Raw genomic sequence first — 17,561 nt, 5'->3', positions numbered from 1 at the left:
GCGCCCTTCCAGTCTTGTAACGGGGACTGACAAAAAAGCAACGGTAACCCGGAGCTCCTGAAGCCGCTATTCGTGAACGGACTACATATCCCATCGGGCGTTGCGTAGAGCAGCCTCCTTTCCCGACATGCTCTTGTTACAGGGTCGCCGCTGCTCCGCCTTTGACGCAAACCAATGATGCTCCCAGCAAGGCTTTGCGAGAGGCCGCGTTAGCCGCCCTGTTTGCAGACTACATCTCCCAGCATGCTCCGAAGAAGCTCTGCCCAGCCTTGTGCAGGGATTAACCCCTGCTGGGTGGGTGTGGTGGCAAAGCGTCTGCCTCCTCCCTGGGAGTTCTGTTGCAGCCGCCCTTCTCTTTCTGGGACTAGAAACCTCATCGAGGAACGCAGGCGAACTTGCGGGCTCAGAAAGTCGCAATGTCTCGAAACGTAAGTGCGCTTCTTTCCCCGTGGGTGGCGAGGAGCTCTGCGGTGCTGCCAAGTCCCTGTACTAGCGCGCGAAAGTTTATGCTAGAATGAAAGCTCCTTGGACCTCATGATGCCACAGGCAGCATCTTTTTGCAACGACAGACGAGCGCCGCTCCTGCTATGGAATTCGTTCCTAAGAGCGGCCTCTTTCCTCCCTCCCGCCTGTGGTCCCTTAAGCGGAAGAAGAAGACAATGACACTAGAGTAGAAGTTGCAGCTGCGGCATGCAAAGGCGATCGTCTTTATCTGTGCTGCTGGGGTGGTGTAGAAGTAGACAGTGGGCTAGGACCCGTGACACCTGGTGCAGATGTCCGGTCAGTTACAGAAATGCTTGCCAGGTCTGCCTGGTCTCTGGTGGGGGATGGGGGGGGGGGTTAGGGATGCCAGGTCTGGGTTGGAAAATTCCTAGACATTTGGCCACGGAGCCTGGACTGGACAAGGACCTTATTGCCATCTTTCTGTTTTCTGGAGATGAGCTATAATTCCAAGGGATCCCCAGGTCCCACCAGGAGGCTGGCATCCCTAGTTACAGGATTCAAAAAGTGACTACTGTGCAACATTGTTGTGAGAATTACAATGGAAGTGGCTACCATCTATGCTGCCCAGAGTTCCTTGGAGAAACAACCAGTTAAAATGTGATTAAAAGATGCATAGTAGTGTTCGGTTGTATGGGACTAGTTAGTTTCTAAGTAGAAACATCTTCTGAGGTTACTGCTGTCCCAGATATGTGTGAATAAACTGAGAAGATGGCACGCATCACTCTATTATTAGAGATGAATCCTGCCAAGTCAGTTCATTTTATATCTTTAGTAAACTGTTGCCTTGGAGAGGTTGTATACCACAAACTAATGCATGTGATTGTTTGCTTCTGCTCCCTTTGGAAAGAACATGTTTGTGTTTTGTTTCAGCACATTTTCATGTATGATGGGTAAAAGTAGGTTGCTTAAGCACAGTACAAATGTGTGGCCTGCCTGGGCTACAGTATGTATTCAGTTTGAAAGGAACTGGGCTTCCACTTTCTCTCCTGTAATAACACTTGTGTCAAAACAAAGGGTGTGAAAAGAAGCCTAATGGCAGTTCAGTGATGTGGGTGAAGATGCCTTTTCCAATGTGTTTTTTCTTTCCTTGAATGATTCTTATTGATTAATTATTTATATTTGCATACTGCCCTCCCTTTGGGCTCAGGGCGGTTTACATTATGACTCTCATAACAATACAGTACAGTGAAACATTCAAGTATAGCAACTTATTTAACAGTGAAAAACTTGTATCAACAGTGCAATAAACAATAGTACCCAATAAATAACAGTTTGGTCTGACTGCACAGTGACTGTTTTGTGCAGTTTATGGGGCTGATGGCTGGAGGCTTATTCAACTGTCTTGACAAAATGCCTGGTGAAAGAGCTCCTTTTTGCAGGCCCTGTGGAATTGTTTTAATTCCAACAGTACTACGATGACCATAGCTAACATCCCAAATAAGATCTTCTGGGAAAGCATAAGAAGTTTGGGGTGGAGACACCTCTGTCTACATATGTTTGGCAGAAAAAGGCAGACTGAATTGCCAGTAGTCTTAATTTAATGCATTCACAGTGCAATCCTAAACAGGACTGCTGTAGTTACAAGAGTATAATGGGGTTCAAGATTAGAATGTCAGTCCTGCTTAACCCAAACTGTAAATGTATTACTAGATTGGTGCCAAGATGTTCTCTTGTTACTTTTTTGGAGAAACTCTTGTCTATGGGTTTCTTAACATCAAGATCCTGCTTCCCCAGGGAAACGTATATATCAATGCAGTTGGCTCCACAGCCTGTTGCCATGGACAACTGTAGAAAATATTTTGAGTAGACACACCCTTTGGTGTGCTCAAATGTAGACACAGCGCATAGTGTCTGTGCCTTTTCTTAAGGTGGCTTTGTACATCTGTAATCTGTAACTGAATATATTTTGAGAAGTAGCTTCAGTGGATGGTGTGGGGGTGTCTTGCTGAATGTAAAATTGCCCATTCAGTACTTCTTACATTTAGCTTTTTTGAAATGGTGTTAAATTACTGTAAGTAGAAATTGATGTAAGCCTCCCTCAGCCCTCGGGGAAGGGTGGCATATACATTTGCTAAATAAATAATGAAAGAATGAAATCCATGACTATTCCATTTCTTCTTGTTTTTCTGTAACAGTTCTCTGACATGGGCAACAAGAAGGAACATGTTAAAATCACGAGTGAGCGGAAGCCGGGGTTTCTGGAACGCCTCAGTGAGACGTCTGGGGGGATGCTCATTGGGCTTGCCACTTTTGCAATGTCTTTCTACATTCTGTTTACCAATGAGGTAAGCATATGGGGATAGCTGTACAAGGATAGTCTGGTATTTTTTCATATGTACTGGGGGTATCAAAAAGAAGGCCTTGGGATCTTCTCAGGCCATTTGGCATTTCCATTACTGTTCACAGAATTCATATCCCATTCCATCCAGTGCACTCATTTTCAGGACCAAGAGGCCAGAAATGGCAGGCTGGCATTTTCCCTCCACTGTTGGAACAGCCCTACCTTGTTGTTTACTTGTCTTGCATGTTAAAAGGCAAGCTTGCGGCCAGTAAGTGATTGTCTAATTTGTGATGGATTTTGATTTTAATAGTATAACACAATTATTGAGCATCGAGGAGCAATAAAGGGAGATACTTCTTGTACAAAATATTTGTGCATGCTGTTTCCTGAATGGTTTGGTAATTCCCCTCCAAACGTTGGCATTGCAATACTAAGGAGAACTGAATGCTCCTGAGTCCGCCAGGCCTTGCGGTTCCATAAATAGTAACTGTCTTTAGGAGACTGCCAGCAAGACTAAGTAATATCCACCTATATGACTAAGTCTCCTGGGACATCTCTTGTGCCCTGAATCTCTAGTGCAGGGAATCTTGGTGCTAGAAAGCAGAACTGACTGTCCTTAGGTTAATAGAGTCCAAATTGTTTCCAGTCACTCTGTTCTGTTCAACGTCATGTAGTGGTTAAAGACCAGCATCAAAGAGAATTAGATTTGATTCCCCCCTCCTCCACATGCAGCCAGATGGGTGACCTTCAGACCATCACACATCTCTTATAGCTATTCTTGCAGAGCAGTCCTCTTACAACTGTTTCAGCCCCACCTACCTCACAGGGTGTTTGTTGTGGGGACTGATAGGGAAGGCAATTGTAAGCAGCTTTGTGATCCCTTCGGGTACTGAAAAGTAGAGCAGGGGTAGTCAACCTGTGGTCTTCCAGATGTTCACAGACTACAATTCTCATGAGCCCCTGCCAGCAAACGCTGGCAGGTGCTCATGGGAATTGTAGTCCGTGGACATCTGGAAGACCACAGGTTGAAGACCCCTGAAATAGAGTATAAAAAACAGATCTTCTTCCACTTCTACTAAAATAGGGGGGCTTATCTGTTGAGCAGATGAATCATCCTCAGGGTTATGCACTGATGCCTGCAGATAATTTAACCAACTTCTGCAAGCACAGTCTATAATTCATTCCTTAAAATACATTCAGCTGTGAGCCTATGAAAGCATGATAAGCATGACAGCCAGTGCCCTGGAGAAAGAAGAAAGAGTTGGTTCTTATACACCAATTTCACTACCCAAAGCAGCTTACAATCGCCCTTCCTTTCCCCACAACAGACACCTTGTGAAGTAGATGAGGCTGAGAGGGCTCTGACAGGACTGTTCTGTGAGAACAGCACTATCAGGGCTGTGACTAATGTCACTCAGCTGGCTGCATGTGGAGGAGTGGGGAATCAAACCCATCTTGCCAGATTAGAAGCCACCATTCCTAACCACTGCATTTTACAGCCCTCAGTGGTTGCTTCTGCTTGTGCTTGGCACTCACCTCTGGACTCTGAACTTAGCCCCGCCATGTTCTTAACTTACTTATGTCCAAGCAAAGATAGTGGTACTATTGGTCATTGAGCTGGAATACATAGGAGTTTAAAGAGGATGGGATTTGAGGATATAAATTCTGTCTGGCTGCAGTGAACAACCATGATCAAACCCAGACAAATGCCTGTATCCTCTGATTCGTTCCTCAAAAACATTTAATTGCAAAACTGCTCCCATGCACCAAATCATTATTTTGCAGAGCACCTGCTTTTACCAGCAAAATTAGACGATTTGTGACTGTGAGTCCAAGCAGAAGTAGATTTCACTGCAGTTAAAAGTCTTTCTCTGGTGGGAGCCTCTGTTGGTACAGCGAGATCCTGCTCATTCGTTTTCAGTGCAGTGTTTCATTGGGTTTGTGTTTTCTTACCCATGTACTCTTTTTCTTCTCCTTGCCCCATTTCTCCTCATTTAATGATCCGTAGGGCCGAGCTTTGAAGACGGCCACCTCTCTGGATGAGGGGCTTTCTCTGGTGGTCCCACTTGATGACATCCAGAGTGTCTTACAAGAGAATGACCACAAACTCGTGCACCTGTCAGGCACCCTTAGAACCTCAAAGGTAAACAACATGGCTTCATTAGAGAACATTTTGAAAATTACCATGACAGACAAAAAAAATGTTTTGATGCCGTGGTTCATGGTAGATGCAGACACCCCCCCCCCCCAAAGGCTTATGTTTTCTGATTTCATCCCAGCTGCTTATGCATGTTTGTGAATTTTCATCTGCAAGCTGCATCCAAAAGTTAACACACAGTTAACTTTTGGAATTGGCAGTTAACTACAGAGTTGTTTATCATGGCCTATTGCTGAATTCCCACAGCTACAGTATAGCATGGGGTCATTGAGTTGCACTTTGCAAATTTACAGTGCCTCTGTAAGATGCTTTATGATAGGAATCCAGAGGTTATTTGCACAAACTTAAGCCTCAGTTTTCTGGAAGTCATGCTGTTTGACTTAGAATCTTTCTCTTTTAATCTGACTGTAGCTATAGGTCGGTACATCTTTGGAGGTGCTCCTTATTACCGCTTCAGGTGGAGAGTCTTGGGCTGTCAGAGAAGTCAAGCCATGATTGAGCAGCATGAAAGTTCTTATCCAAAGGCCTTTCAAGTCCACAATGTCACGGTGTTATTCCAGCAAAATAATTGCCTTGATACCTGACCATACTGTTATGGCACCATCAGGATCCCTGATATTTCAGTAATAGAATCAGCCCCCTTGTTGTTAATCAGGATTTTGATTACTGGACAGACTAAGAAATGGTCTCAAGAGTTGCCTTTACAAGCAAGGGCGATGAGGAGTGAGAGCATGGCAGAGATGCTATACTTTTTGGTGTATTGTTACCCTGCTTTTGCCAGTGGTTCTTGGAAGGGATTGGATGGAACAAATTATGATAAGGGTGGTTGTGGCTGTTTACTTTGGATACCAGCCCTAGCTAGGACTCCAGCTGGCTTGCATTTCTAAGCACGGTCCTTTGTTCATGTGGTCCGTAACTGCTGGCCACCCAAACAGATTTCTGCACCAAAAGGATCTAGCTGTAGGTTGTCTATTGCTGATCTGATTGTGTTCAATCTTTATAATTTGGTATTATTGTTTTGTTGTTATGGGAAAATGTAAAAATAAATGGTGTACGTTAAAATATGTAGAGTAGTATCATTATGGCTGACATCTAACAAAGATGTAAGGATACACCACGGATATAAAGAGCTTCTTTCTTTCAGTGTATTTGTGGAAGTCCTATGATACAGAACCTCCTGCTGATGTAAATTTCTGTTACATTTCCTAGCCTTTGTATGATCCCAGCTATGGGCTTTCCATCCGGGCTGTCAAACTTAAACGCCATGTGGAAATGTATCAATGGGTAGAATATGAAGAATCCAAGTAAGCGGCACTCTTACGAATGTTCATTTTGCCATTAAGTATGTTGTATGAGAGAGTTTTGATATCAGTGACATAGATATTCAGAGACGGTTCCTGTATTCTTCAGTATGCAGCAGTGCTGTGCCCTTGGGATGTGGCTATAACAATGATTTGATGTAGTCTTTTTTTCTATAACTGGTGTCTCAAAGTTATAAAAGAACAAGTGAACACACAGCTGTGAGTCACTTGTTTATAGCTGGCTCCAGGAGTGGAAAGTCTGAGCAACTCGGAGCTTGGGAGTGGGGGGAGGCAGCAATCCTTTATGCCTTGTGTCTAGACCTGCAGCTACTCCTGCAACTTTGTCTTGTGTGAGCAATATGCCCAAATGGGTTACAGCCAAGTGGCATAAATCCTGGCATCTTGCCTTCATGTCTGTGTCACACCAGATTTCAGGCTGTCTTACTGAATACTCCACTCAAAAGTAAAGCAGTCAGTGCAGATTTGAGAGTGGTCAAAATTCAAGAAGTATTTCCATTATTTTTCCTCTTTTCTGTCCCCTCTTTGTCTCTTGTATTCGTCAGCTCTTCTCATTTGGTTTCTTTGCCTGCCGCCTCCTTGACACTGCTTTCCACTGAGTCTTGACAACACCACACACTCGACAGCACTACACACCCTAGTGTAAAGTTCCCAGGGCCCTTCCGTCAAAACAGAGCTTTCCGCCACCTCACAGAAGCAGCAAAGAGTTCGGTTAGCTAAATGTTCATGTTAGCCTTAGCTAATATTTGGCCTAATATGCAGAAAAATACAAAGTTGTGTGGACTATCATGGACTTCTCACAGGACGTAGTTCAGTGCATGTTCTGTCCTTTCTTCTTCCTGCCTACAGGGATTATGAAGAGAATGGTGAGCTCAAGAAAGAGACAAGATACTCATACAGTAAGTAAAAGAGCACTGAAATCTTTCGGCTACGGTTGTCAGTGTGAGCTGTTTGATTTCAGGAGCTCCTCTTACAAACACTCCTTGCATCTCTATGGGCAGTTGTTGAGGCTAGTAATGGTGAGAGTTGCATCAATTGAGTTTTTGCCCCCATGCAGGTGTTAGGAGGCACAGAATCTTCTGCTCTGTGAATTTAGAATCGCTTTGGAGCGTTTATTACTCATGTCTGTACTTTTTGCAAGAAGCTCAGGATGAACTGTGTGAGATTCTCAGTGGGATTTGGAAGGGCACAGAATCTTGTTGAACCCTCCATCAAGCAGACTGGTGTCTACCTGAGTAGTGTGCAAGTTACACTGTGGCTTCCTGGTGTCATTATTCAAAGAGCATGGTGGAAAAGACTCTGCTGTTTCAGAAAATAAGAGAGTATTTATGGGGGTTCGGGTATTGGTCTGAAGCAGCAGAATGAAGTTTGAGTCCAGTGGCACCTTTAAGACAAACAAGAGTTTTATTCAAAGTGTGCATATACATTTCTTCAGATACAACAAAATGGAAGTTACCAGTCCATACATATAGGTAGATACTGAGCAGTAAAATAACATACAGCATAATGAAGATGTTTAACAGATTTTCAGGGATAAAATTGGAATGACAAGCTTAGTTTATATCATTAACATATGTAACCAAAGTCTCAGTTAATTATTCTCAGCATTCTACAATTAAGGATACATCTCCTCATCAATCTTCATTTTTATTTCCTTCACTGTGTTTTCTCCCCAGAATTAAACCCAAGCAAATGGCAACCATATGAATTAAACCTATTATTCTGGTTTGGTCCTTGAAACTCTGTTAAACAGCTTCATTATGCTGTATACTAATTTACTGCTCACCCTCTCTACCTATATGTATGAACTGGTAACTTCCATTTCATTGTATCTGAGGAAGTGTATGTGCACAACAAAAGCTTATATCGTGAATAAAACTTTGTTCTTAAAGATGTGACTGGACTCAAACTTTGTTGTGGAGGTTCAGATATTCTGTTTCCCTTCACAATATGGGGAAGATCCTTTATTATTTGATTCGTATTGGCTTGTTCTTCTACCTCATCCTCAATGATAATATCTTGTTTTGCTCCTACCCTTATAAACCTCTCCTTTGGGTTCTGTTGTAATGGATATTTCTTCAGCATACAAGTGATTGTGGTCCTGTGTATGTTACATAACCTGTGGAACCTGAAAATGACTTAGAACTAGAGTTTCAGTTTTTTCTTTTTTGATATATATCACTTGTTTCCTGTTAGATACTGAATGGAAATCAGAAGTTGTAAACAGCAGAAATTTTGATCGAGAAATTGGCCATAAAAACCCCAGGTAAATCTTATGTGTTGGAATGAACTTCTTCCTGATCCGTTCTTCTGACTCTGCATTTTATGAGTTGTTTCCCAGAATTCTTTTTCAATTGACTGAATCTTTCACTGCATTTGACTTTGCTAACTATTCTGGAATAAGGTTAAGTAAGGTTATTCCAGAATAAGGTTAGGAAGAATTTTTGAAACTCACAGCAGGTGCATATATGTAGGCTTCCTTGCTGGAAATGTCTAAAAAGAGAGAAGCCTTAATTACCTTTGATTCTCTTTCTGCCTTTAGGTTTACCATGCTGGAATTCATCTTACTGTTTCTTTTGTCCTTGTAGTGCCATGGCTGTAGAATCTTTCACTGCAGTTGCTCCTGATGTCCAAGTGGGCAGATTTTTTCTTTCCAAAGGTAAGGTGTTTCTTTGGGTGGGATGGTTTAGGATTACTCCACAGCTGGGGAATCTTATAAGAACTTTGTTTTCCACTTTCACTGAGCCTTTTCAAAGCTGATAGTACGTAAAACCCAGATTGTCTGGATGAGCTCCTGTAGTTAAGTGTCTTGTGCTGGGCATAGAACATAGTTAATGCTTTGTTCCTTCCTAGGCCTCATTGATAAGATCGATAACTTCAAACAGATGAGCTTGACAAAACTGGAAGATCCACATGCTGATGTGATCCGCTCTGGAGATTACTTCTTTCACAGTGAGAATCCTCGACGCCCAGAAGTAAGTAGCCCCTGGCAAAAAACAATAAGCCCTCTGTCTTTCTTAGCTAGTTAAGTTGATCAGGTTGTGTCCTTTTTAAACTGGACTGTTTACTCCTGAACTGTTAAGAGTCACCTAAAGGAAAATCCAGTAAGTACTTTTCCATCAAAAGCCTCACCTGCTTAATTCTGTGTGTTGTACTGCTCTTAAAAGCTCAGGAGCAGGGCAAGTAAGCAGGTGGAGACTGTGAGATACCCCTCATGTCCCATTATATGGAAACAGAGTGTCACACTGAACTAGGTCCGTGTGTCTTCTTCTTTCCCTTTCTTTGTCATGCTAGCAGTCTTCATATACCATTGCGTTAAAAGCAACTGAGAAACATGTATGTTTCCTTTTCATGTAGTGGGTGGTCGTTTTGAACAGCAATGAGGGAAGAACAGAAGGACTGTGTTCCATAGCTCTTTTTTGTTGAAGGATCATGTGATCCTGCTTATATCTAAAATGACAGTCATGGGTGTGTTGACTAACTTTGACTTGAAAGTTAGTCAAAGTTTTTGTTCAGTAATGTACTCCTCAGATGGTTCAGCTCAGTTTGAGTTCATCTGTAAAATGGGGACAATAATGGTCTGGTAAAGAATATCAGCAGAGATTCCTGGACAGATGTAAGACTCCACAGCTTGCAAGGTCTGAAGAGATCTCATTCCAAATTTCAGAGGGTCCCCTGAGAGTCTCTCTTGATATAGGAATAGCATCAACGTGGAGAATACAGGAATCCTGCATGCAAAACCACCACTGGGCAGTTTCTGTTGCTATCTGCTTTAACTTTTCCCCTCCCTTTTTCAGGTTGGAGACCTTCGTGTTTCCTTCTTTTATTCTGGTTTGAGTGGCGACTCCTCCCACTTGGGTCCAGCAGACACGGTAAATCTACTTCTCTCTAAAGCAATAATGCTCCACAGTTTACAATGTGTGAGTCTCCAGCTTTGTGTTAATCTTGTCAATTGGGGTTGATTTTTAGGTGACAATAATTGCTAAGCAACGAGGGGACCACTTGGTTTCATACAAAACCAAATCTGGCGAAGCTTTGGAGATTCTTTATCCTGATGAGCTTTCTGCTGAGGTAAGAGTTAGTGAGTAAACTAGAGGAGACTAGTGAAAGAATAGTCTTATCTAAATAGGCAGATAAAAGGTACTATGGATAAATTAATTTTGTTTCCTCCCATCCTCCTAGGAAAACTCCCTTTTGTTACTGGAAAGCAGAGTACATTGTAAGCATAGGTCACCTCATGCACCTATATTGTATAGCGGTACCAGTCCATAATTCATCCCCATGCCCCACTTCTAGATAGCCCTCCCTCCCCTGACCTGGATAGGTCCAGGCAAGCCTTGATCTTGTTAGATCTCGGAAGCTAAGCAAGGCCAACCCTGGCTGGTATTAGGATGAGAGACCTTCAAGGATTTGGATGGTAGTTCCTCCAAGGTCATGGCGCAGAGGCAAGCAATGGCAAACCATCTCCAAACATCCCTTGCTTGGCTGCCAGAAAATGCTTGGATCTCCTGGCTGCAAAACACACACAGCATACGATAAATCAGTAATCCTTCCTTACTCTCTCTCTTTTTCATTTCTGTCTTGCTCTCCTTGGTCCTCTGTGCCACACTTCTTCTCCTAGACTACTTCAGTGAACCAGGAAATACAGTAGCCATAACCGCTCTCATGACATCTGATCTTTAAAAAGGGATAGGGTTAATAAACTGACAACCTTATTAGTGGGTTGAATCATCCCATGCCAGCAAATACAGAGCTAGTATTGAAGAGCATTAGTCTTTTCTTTGACTTCAGGCATAACCACCATTTCATTGAACTGGAAGCATGTGTTGGGAGTTCTTTCTGCATCATACGAATTACTTACAGCATGGGTAGTCAACCTGTGGTCCTCCAGATGTTCATGGTCTACAATTCTCATGAGCCCCTGCCAGCAAATGCTGGCAGGGGCTCATGGGAATTGTAGTCCATGAACATCTGGAGGACCACAGGTTGACTACCCCTGACTTACAGCACGTAAATTACTTCTCCAGCATTTCTCACAATTCAATAAAAACAATAATTATTATTACTATTCAAATTGCAGAGAATCAGATCAGTCTCCTGCTGTGGCAGATTACCAGAAACTGATTCCGCCTTTCCCCCCTCTGTGACAAAGGGCTTGTGTATTTATTTTTAGGCTAAAGAAATAGTAAAGTAGAACTTAACTAGAGTGAGTTATATAAATGTCTGTGACTTTCTGACTGTGTAGTTTTGTTATGTGTAAGTGTTCTGTCAGTTTTCCACACTCCCGATAGCTCTTATCTGTTGACTCATCTCTTCCCTCCCCCCAGATTGTTTCCCACAGTGTTGAAGGTCATACTTTCCACTCGGTCCACAGAACAAGCAAGAAATAGCTGCCCTGCCCTGACTAAATCCCACCCTATTTCTGATGTGTGCCTGGGCTCTGAGGAACAGCTGGGTGGGAGTGTCTGCAAATGCTTGGGCAGCCCCAGTCAGTCCCTGGCAGGTTGATTCCACAAAGGGATTATCTCGTGCCTTGCTCCAAAGGAGCTGTGACATAATTAAGCAACACAAGTCAATTTAATGGAATGTTGGGTTGCAGTATGTGACAGAGGCAGGCAAAGTAATGCAGCTATTCTATTGTTAACCTTTTACAATATCGGTTTTGAAGCTCATGAGATTCCTGTAAACCAGCCCTTTTGATTTAGAGACTAGTCCTAACTTGTTTGCGGCTGTAATTTGTGTAGGTGTATTAACTTGGTCTGTTGGAAAGATCTTTTCATTTAGGCTAGCCCAAGTGTCACAAAATTTTGGCATTCCTTAGAACTCTTCATCAGTGTGTTCAGTACAAAAATGGTTCATGCATCCAGCGCAGCTGTTACAGAGTGGGATTAACGTGGAGATTCTGCATGGGCAAGTCAGTCCTCTGAGCTGGCTCTTCCAGCTGACATCATTATTCAGCTACTGCAGTGTTCCCTAATTCAGTGCCTGCTTTGTGGCTGCTTCCTTCATTCCTCAAGAAAAAGCCAGTTATGGCTTTCTTCCACCTTGCTGGAACAGGAGATCCAGGGGGCATCACCTTAGCTCCTGCAGGAAGCACCTGTTCATGAGCAGCTGTGTTCTTCACAGGAGGATGCTTGGCACCGGGGCCTGTGACAGCCTTTCTGTTAAGGAGGTAGCTATTTATAAATATGCCCCCCCCCCATTTGAGGCCATTGCTGCATATACAGGTAGATATACAGATAAGTTGAATGTGTTTGGGACCGCGAGGTGTATGATCAGATGTGCTCACATTTTAGGAGGTGTTCCAGAAGGAGCATGCGAGTAACAGCATGAAGACTTGGGGCCTACGTGGGGCTGGCTGGCTAGCTATGTTTGTAGGCATCAACCTTATGATGAGAATTTTTTACACCCTGGGTAAGTTTGCTGATAGCAGCCTCATTTTGTTTTATAATTTTCAAATCAGTTCTCATATTTTGTGGCTGATTCTGAGGAGTCAGGGAACAGCTTTTTAAGGCATGGAGGACTAGAATGAAGGTAGGTATAGAAATGCTTTAACACAGAATTGAGGTTACATAGTGGTCCTACAAGTTAAGAAAATGTACAACGTGCAAAACTCATACATTCAATAAAAGCCAGAATCTTGTAGCATGCTCTATGAAGTAGAATAAAACATGCTTAGTCCTGCACTGTTGTCCCTTTGAGACCTTAAGTTGAAGCATTTAAGTTTCACAAAGTCCCTCTTTGTTAAATGGGTGACTGATGCTTCCTGTCAGCTCCATTTCCAAACTTACTGGGAATTATTTTAATTGTATTTGTATCCTGCCTTTCCTCCAAGGAACTTAGTATGTGGTAAAGGTAAAGGTAAAGGTAACCCCTGTGCAAGCACCGAGTCATGTCTGACCCTTGGGGTGACGCCCTCTAGCGTTTTCATGGCAGACTCAATACGGGGTGGTTTGCCAGTGCCTTCCCCAGTCATGACTGTTTACCCCCCAGCAGCAAGCTGGGTACTCATTTTACCGACCTCGGAAGGATGGAAGGCTGAGTCAACCTTGAGCCGGCTGCTGGGATCGAACTCCCAACCTCATGGGCAAAGCTTTCAGGCGGCTGCCTTACCACTCTGCGCCACAAGAGGCTCTCTTAGTATGTGGTATGTGGCATTTTTCTGTTTTGTTCTACTAAGCACAGAGAGATGGTAATTAATCCAAGGTAATCTTTATGGCTGAGTGAAGATGGGAATCCTAGTCCTGTATTGTGACCGCTGTACCACACTGGCTCTTCAGTGCTCAAATCAGTGTCTGACAGAGTAGGAAAGGTCTGAGCATTGGCTGATGTAATGTAAGAACGTGGAGAAGGACTATAATAAAATAAGTGGCTGTCAGGTTGGATTTTAAGCGTTAACTCCTTTCCTCCCAACAGACCTTATTGCCTATTCCATCTCCTAGAATTGTGAAAATTTCAATTCATGGGTCTTTTCAGAAACAGACAGGGTTTGTTGTTGTTTTTAAAATGGGATTTCCATGAAGTTACAAAGTCATCTTTTCTGTTGGCCTTCAGGAAGTCCTACAAGGCAGTTATACAGAAAAACATTTTGTTAGAATTTAATGAGTGTTGGAGCTTGGACATGTGTGTCTGTCTGCTGTTTAATGTCCTGTGCGTGTTTAATGTCCTGTGCGTTAAACATTACAATGTTTAAATAAGTGTGTTAATGTGCACACTTCATATGTATATGCCTCTTTGGAATGTGTTTTGTGTAAGGTACCTTGAGCCTCTTTCAAGGAATATAAAAGTGAGATGTACATACTGAAAATGTGTTGTCCTGCACTTCGCTAACTAGCAGGCAGTGGTTGAATTTGCTGTTGGTCTCAGCCACGGGGGGCGCCCACCTCATGGGCAGTGCCTGTGGCTTGGATCCCACTGCTCGATTCCCCTGCTTATTGTCCCTATGCTGTAAATCAGGGGTAGTCAACCTGTGGTCCTCCAGATGTTCATGGAGTACAATTCCCATGAGGTCCTACCAGGAAATGCTGGCAGGGGCTCATGGGAATTGTAGTTCATGGACATCTGGAGGACCACAAGTTGACTATACCCCTGCTGTAGATCATACAGCTATCCACTGCACTGGTGAGGAAATGGCACATTCTGGCCTTGGCCACCACCTGTGCTCCTGCCCATGGTCAGGAGCTCACCAGGATTCTCTACCAGCTCCCGGGCTGTGGGAGAGCAGGCATAGGGTTCCCATTTGGCTAATTTGCATGCTTGGATAACCAATCACCTCAGTTTCCTATCAGTGCTGGTTAACAAGACAGCTTTCCCTGTATTTTGACTGCGATTGTTGATTTGACACAACCTCACTGATGCTTCCTATCTTATTTTTTTCTCTCTGTTACAGTGGATTGGTTTCCAGTAGTCCGGGAGCTGGTTAACATTGGCCTGAAAGCCTTTGCCTTCTGCTTGGCCACTTCTTTATCCCTGCTAACAATTTCCGTGGGGTGGTTCTTCTACCGGCCACTCTGGGCGATCCTGATTGGGCTGCTGGCCGTGGTTCCCATTGTGATTGCAAGGTCCCGGGTTCCTCCCAAGAAGCAGCAGTAGCAGAGTGAGGAACGTGCCTCCTCTTCGCGCCTCAATCTGTTTGGAACGGTTCCATATCCAGAGCATCTACCCAGCTTGAAGCCATTATCACTGTCCATTCTGCGTGTTTAAAACCCAAACTTGACTGTGCTGCACAGACAATACCAAAGATTCTATAATGGAACTAGATGCATAAATATTTGTACAGTTTGTGTAATCAAGTGAGAAGGGCTTGTTTTTATACCATGTTGATGAAATTTCAGCTGTGACCGTATTTGAGCACATAAACTGCTGCATTTCAGTGGCAGTATCTTTAAAAGTATCTGCCAGTCTTCATAAGAGGATGGGTGGAGCGTAGCCTTGATGGGCACTAGGAGAGCTTTCAGATCAGTGTGTGTGTGGTTTTTATATTAATCTGAATTTGTGTGCTTTGTCTTCTTTACTGCCCACTGCTTGTCTTTTCTAAAAATATATCCAACCCTGCATTTTCTTTTTTTTTTCTTGATATTTTTGTCATAGTCCCTTTTTATTTCTGTCTGGCTTGTGCCTTTACATTTAAAACCTTCAGTATTGTAAAGGTTACCCTGTGGCATTGTCAGGTTGCTTAAAGGCACGGTGTTTGTTTGCTGTTGCCCCTGAGCTGTAATACCTATGGAGATTCTAAGCAAATAAGGGTTTTGCCTATTTAAGGTGCCTTTGAGGGTGGGGAGGATTTCAGATGTTAATTTAACTTTATTGGATGTGTTTCTGTAATAATCATCTTAACAGCCTGGTGAGGAGACTTCCCAGACCATCAATGTTGGTTAGCAGGACAGCATGTAAATCACTAAAAGCAATAAATTACATGGAATGTTTCTGTGTAGACAGGGCTACCAGCCTGTCCATCTACCACAGTCCAGAGGAGCTGAGAGCAGCAGACATAACTGTTCCCCTCTACCATTTGATCTTCACAAGAACCTTCTGAGATTACGCTGAGGGTATAGACTCAAGTCAGTAGCATCTTAGAGACCAGCAAATGTTCAAGGGTCAAAGCTCCTTTTGTCAGATACAAGTAGCATGTGTGACTTGCCCTGGGTCGCCTTATGAGCTTCATGGCAGTGTAGGGATTTGACCCTAGATTGTCCTGGCCCAACAATTTAATCCCTATTCCATAGTTTTGATCCACTATATTTTTAAAGGTAAGCTAAGCTAATTCTAAGGTAGAAGAAGAGCTGGGGTTTTGTACCCACTTTTTACCACACTAAGATGTCTCAAAGCAGTTTGCAATCCACTACCCTTCCTCCCCCCCCCCCCCAACAGACACTCTTGTGAGGCTGAGAGAGCTCTGAGAGAACTGTGCCTGGCCCACAGTCACCCAGCTGGCTGCAGATGGAGAAGCAGAGACTCAACCCTGATTCTCCACATTAGAGGCTGCTTATCATTCCCATTACCCCAAACTGGCTTTCAGTTCTTCTAATGTTCTTACAGCTATTGTTAATGTGATATGTTCTTCCAAACTATGATAGGTTAACATCTTAGTAATGGCTAACCAAACTGGGCCAGCATCAGGTACAATTTAAGGTTCTGTGAACTCAACTGTATGCTATACAACTGGGGCCCCTCCTCCAGCCAACGCTATACCATTCTGTGTCCCTATACCCTGTGTTCGTTGACTGTAGTTTGGAAAGGATTGGGGATTATGCTGCCTTTTGCAAGTTTTTTTTTAATGGTATTAGGGGATCTGTGTTTGGTTTTGTTGGGGTTTTAATCTGTTTTTGTGTAACTCCCCACATGTCTATGGAGAGTGGTGGGACATAAATCGAAAATATGTGACTTTTCATGCTTAAAGTGAAAAATGTTCCTTCATATTTGTGTATTTCAGCAGTCACTTTTGGAACTCCTGTTTCTATTAATGGAAGCACCAAACGTCTGTATTTTATGAATAAAGTGTCATTAATGATGGTGGGTTTTCCCCAGAGCTACTGTTGATACCAGTTCAGCCATTATCTCTCCTATTTTATTGTCTTAACTATTGTCCCTGAAGGAGGAGTTTTCAGGGTATCAGTCCCATTCCATCTCTTGAAACTGAGACAGTGCTCAGGTAGGAAGGATGGGCAGACTTAGAACTTTTGAGTAACATATCAGTGGAAAGGCATTCCCAAATCTTTACTTATGAGCTTTGGTTCCTAATACACAAATGCCCTTCCTTACCTTGTACAGTGCCAGCATCAGCATGGATCCTGTGGCATTGTTCCCCCATATGCTTCTCTCTGGCTCCTGTGGAGGCTTGCCTTTGCTGTACCACTCCCTTCCTCTGACACTTGTGTTTCTGCGTGCACATGTCAAATCATCTTCATGGAGGCCTCCTGCAGCTGGAAGTGTCAGCAACATCAGGAGTGAGCACTGCAGCAACCTAAAGCTCCACAAGTGGCTGGAGAAGCATGAAGCAACCAATGTTGGAGGATCCAAGGCACGATGTTCCCAGAAACTGGAAGGTTTGTAGCCTGCATGAAAAGGGATTGCAGTAATTTATGTGATATAGGGTTTAATAGGTATTGTGTTTTCCCATCAAAATTAAGTTTTCATGGAAATACTGGACATTAAAGAGCTGGTCACAACAGCCAGTCAAAATAATCCACCAAGTTGCATTCTCCCCCTGTAACTTGGTTTCGTATGCATTTATAGGATTTAAAGTACAAGTATTTCACAGGGATGTTAGGGAGATTTATTTGATTAGTGCTGATGAACC

General features: G+C 43.3%; 1 protein-coding gene across 1 annotated transcript; it reads left to right on the top strand.

Annotated features, from left to right (window-relative positions):
- The first annotated feature begins 37 nt into the window (after nucleotides 1–37).
- On the top strand, nucleotides 38–16,774 carry TMEM43 (transmembrane protein 43). The gene is made up of 12 exons (XM_077325357.1): nucleotides 38–428; nucleotides 2,640–2,789; nucleotides 4,794–4,928; nucleotides 6,153–6,247; nucleotides 7,112–7,161; nucleotides 8,459–8,528; nucleotides 8,851–8,921; nucleotides 9,116–9,237; nucleotides 10,060–10,134; nucleotides 10,232–10,333; nucleotides 12,559–12,676; nucleotides 14,652–16,774. The coding sequence occupies exons 1-12, from the start codon at nucleotides 417–419 to the stop codon at nucleotides 14,852–14,854; spliced, it is 1,203 nt and encodes a 400-aa protein (XP_077181472.1). The 5' UTR covers nucleotides 38–416; the 3' UTR covers nucleotides 14,855–16,774.
- Nucleotides 16,775–17,561: the final 787 nt, after the last annotated feature.

Source organism: Paroedura picta, chromosome 3, assembly GCF_049243985.1.
Source record: "Paroedura picta isolate Pp20150507F chromosome 3, Ppicta_v3.0, whole genome shotgun sequence".
NCBI classification, from domain to species: Eukaryota; Metazoa; Chordata; class Lepidosauria; order Squamata; family Gekkonidae; genus Paroedura; species Paroedura picta.
Note: the sequence above shows the minus strand (reverse complement) of the source record. Positions and strands in the feature narration are given on the sequence as shown.

Excerpts from the sequence above, each read along its gene's own strand:
- TMEM43 (XM_077325357.1), top strand. Across the intron at positions 4,929-6,152 it reads GCACCCTTAGAACCTCAAAG|CCTTTGTATGATCCCAGCTA; the intron begins GTAAACAACATG and ends TACATTTCCTAG. Across the intron at positions 8,529-8,850 it reads ATTGGCCATAAAAACCCCAG|TGCCATGGCTGTAGAATCTT; the intron begins GTAAATCTTATG and ends TTGTCCTTGTAG.